The sequence below is a fragment of the Phanerochaete carnosa genome, assembly GCF_000300595.1.
Source record: "Phanerochaete carnosa HHB-10118-sp unplaced genomic scaffold PHACAscaffold_909, whole genome shotgun sequence".
NCBI lineage: Eukaryota > Fungi > Basidiomycota > Agaricomycetes > Polyporales > Phanerochaetaceae > Phanerochaete > Phanerochaete carnosa.
Window position 1 is genome coordinate 1 of NW_006768536.1, and position 2,314 is coordinate 2,314.

The 2,314-nt window shown below is 51.7% G+C and overlaps 2 protein-coding genes across 2 annotated transcripts; one reads left to right on the forward strand and one right to left on the reverse strand.

Annotated features, from left to right (window-relative positions):
• Positions 1-723: 723 nt before the first annotated feature.
• Positions 724-1,050, forward strand: PHACADRAFT_203183 (uncharacterized protein; the record flags this gene model as incomplete). Its single annotated transcript, XM_007403243.1, has 1 exon — positions 724-1,050. One exon carries the CDS (start codon positions 724-726, stop codon positions 1,048-1,050), a length of 327 nt encoding a protein of 108 aa, XP_007403305.1.
• Positions 1,051-1,670: 620 nt separating this feature from the next.
• PHACADRAFT_203184 (uncharacterized protein) lies at positions 1,671-2,261 on the reverse strand (the record flags this gene model as incomplete). The annotated part of the gene is made up of 3 exons (XM_007403244.1): positions 1,671-2,063; positions 2,130-2,162; positions 2,214-2,261. 3 exons carry the CDS (start codon positions 2,259-2,261, stop codon positions 1,671-1,673), a joined length of 474 nt encoding a protein of 157 aa, XP_007403306.1.
• Positions 2,262-2,314: the final 53 nt, after the last annotated feature.

A 2,314-nucleotide genomic window follows, 5' to 3' on the forward strand; every position in this document is an offset into this window, starting at 1 on the left:
GCCGCCGGGTGCCGCCGTCGCCCGGCGCTTTGATAAACGGTCTGGGTCTGAGGCTTGTCTGTCGAGCTGCCGGGTTGCCGAGCTGCCGGGTTGCTGGGTTGCCGGGTGCTTGATTATCTTATCGGCGGGGCGACGGACAGCCGCGCAGTGGGCGCTCAGTGGGCGCGCGGCGGGCGCGGTGGGCGACGAGCTTTCCGCACTGCAAACATCCTGACTTTTCTCCACGGTGGTTTCAAGAGAAAAAGTCCGACTTTTTTGTAGCGATAAATTTCAAGAAAATATATATAAGCAGGAGATATTTTTTTGTCACGGAAAGGTGAGCTACTGTAGGAGAAAAAATACACAAAAACAGCCAGAGTTTTTTCGGGGGAAAGATTTGATCTATTGTGTCGCCAACAAGTCCCAAAAACAGGGTGAATTTTTATAGCCAATTTTCATAGGGAAAATGCACTCTGTTTTGCAACCAAACATACGACATTTTCTTATTTATTTTTTCAAGCTGTTTTTGCATATTTTATGCGACAAAAAAGTACCAAATTTCTCTCGTGACTGCTAGACTCAAATTGAACATACACATGAAAGAGTGGCGCTCTAAGGCAGAGCCGCGCCGGCACTTTGGAGCGGTTTACACGAGTTGCGCAGTGACAGAAGATCGTTAACGGCAAGAGCAGCGTCAAGTCCAGCGCCGAGGTTTGACCGAGGTCGAAAGAACCAAGCTAGTGAATGTCACGTCTTAAGACGAGACCGAGCTGCCTGCAGACATCATCATCGTTGCAACTTGCCATGGGTACGTACACATCACTGTGGACACAGCTCATGTGCTCCGTGCGCAGCTTCGACGGTGTGCGCGTGCCGATCCACATATTCATCAACATCAAGCTCTACGCGAGGATCTCGCCCGTGTGGGGCCTCGACGACGAGGGCGGGCTTAAGGATCCCTGGCGTGCGCTCGAGAGCTTACTGCGCTGTATGTGGCGCATGATGGGTGCGCTGTTTGCTCCCTTGATAAACTTTGGCGAGATCCTGACCGGTGGGGCTGGCTTCCGGTAGTGACTTGCTTTACCAGAGCTTTGTGTGTTACCGATTAGTGTGGAAACTACGGAGATTAAGGCGAAGTGGGAGCAGGGCTCGCTATATGAGACGCGCAACGCGGCGCCGGTTCCGTGGCGAGTACCGTCTGTTTTGATGCACCACTTGTGTCTATTGACAGATCATGACATTAGGAATCAAACAACAGAAGCTACCGCTGGGGAAAGGAGCAAATTGTCGGATGTTGTTCTCACAAGCTGTACATATACCAAATTCTGTACCATCCCGCCACTGAGAATGTCCGAGTCGGCGGTGAGGAAATTTAGAGAGACGCCCCAGAGGTACAGCGGCATATGATTTACAGCGACCAGGGGTTGGCATGATTTCTAGAGTAGTACAGATAACGAGGACAATGTTGGAACTAGTGTTGAATATGAGAAGGGAAGCGTTAAACGATAAGAAGTGACTGTCTGCCTTCAACACCAACATCAGGCCGGCACAACAGTCGGTGATCACTGACGGTCATAGGAAGATGGCGTGACCAATTATCAAAATTTGCATGAAAGATGTCTAGATTAAGTTACGGTCCTAACGGGGTTTAGAGCAGAAGACTCACCCAACTGGCACCCGTAGAAGAAAGCTCAGTTACCGTTCGGCGCAGGAAAATTAGACAACTCGGCGTCGTCCCCTTCGCTTATACGTTCGACGGAACGCAGCACCAGAGCGTCAGATCCCGTGAGTTCTTCTCGGCGTGTGGTCGGCGGGCCTGCCGGCTGCGCGAGACCTGATTCTAGACCATCTCGCGGCTCTTCTGCCGCACAGCGGCCGTCATCGCCATCGTCAAGTTCAGAGGCTCGCTCTGGTGCGCCATGGTCCAGAGGCTCGCCGACATTCCCTAGAAAATCAGAGGGAACTCTGAAGCTCACAGGGATGCGCGACAAGTGCTGCTCATCCGGGATGCTTGCACTGCTAGCCTGGCCGGTATGGCTGAGCTGGCGGAGGTTGAGGATGAAGCGTTGAACCAGCAACGGAGGCTATAAATAATGAGGTCTAGTCAGCGATTGATACCCAGCCGGCCGAGCGTAGTATGAGATATTTACCATGGACTGGACAAAGATGCTCGCATAGGTACCCTGTCGACATGAGATCAGAACCTTCCCATAGAGATGGATTTCGATAATTACCTGCACCAGGAGCATGTTTGAGTAGGTCAGGAGTTCTAGAACATTCATGGCTAGAAGTGCACTTGGGGTTCATATGTGAGACACAGCCATTGCGAACGCAC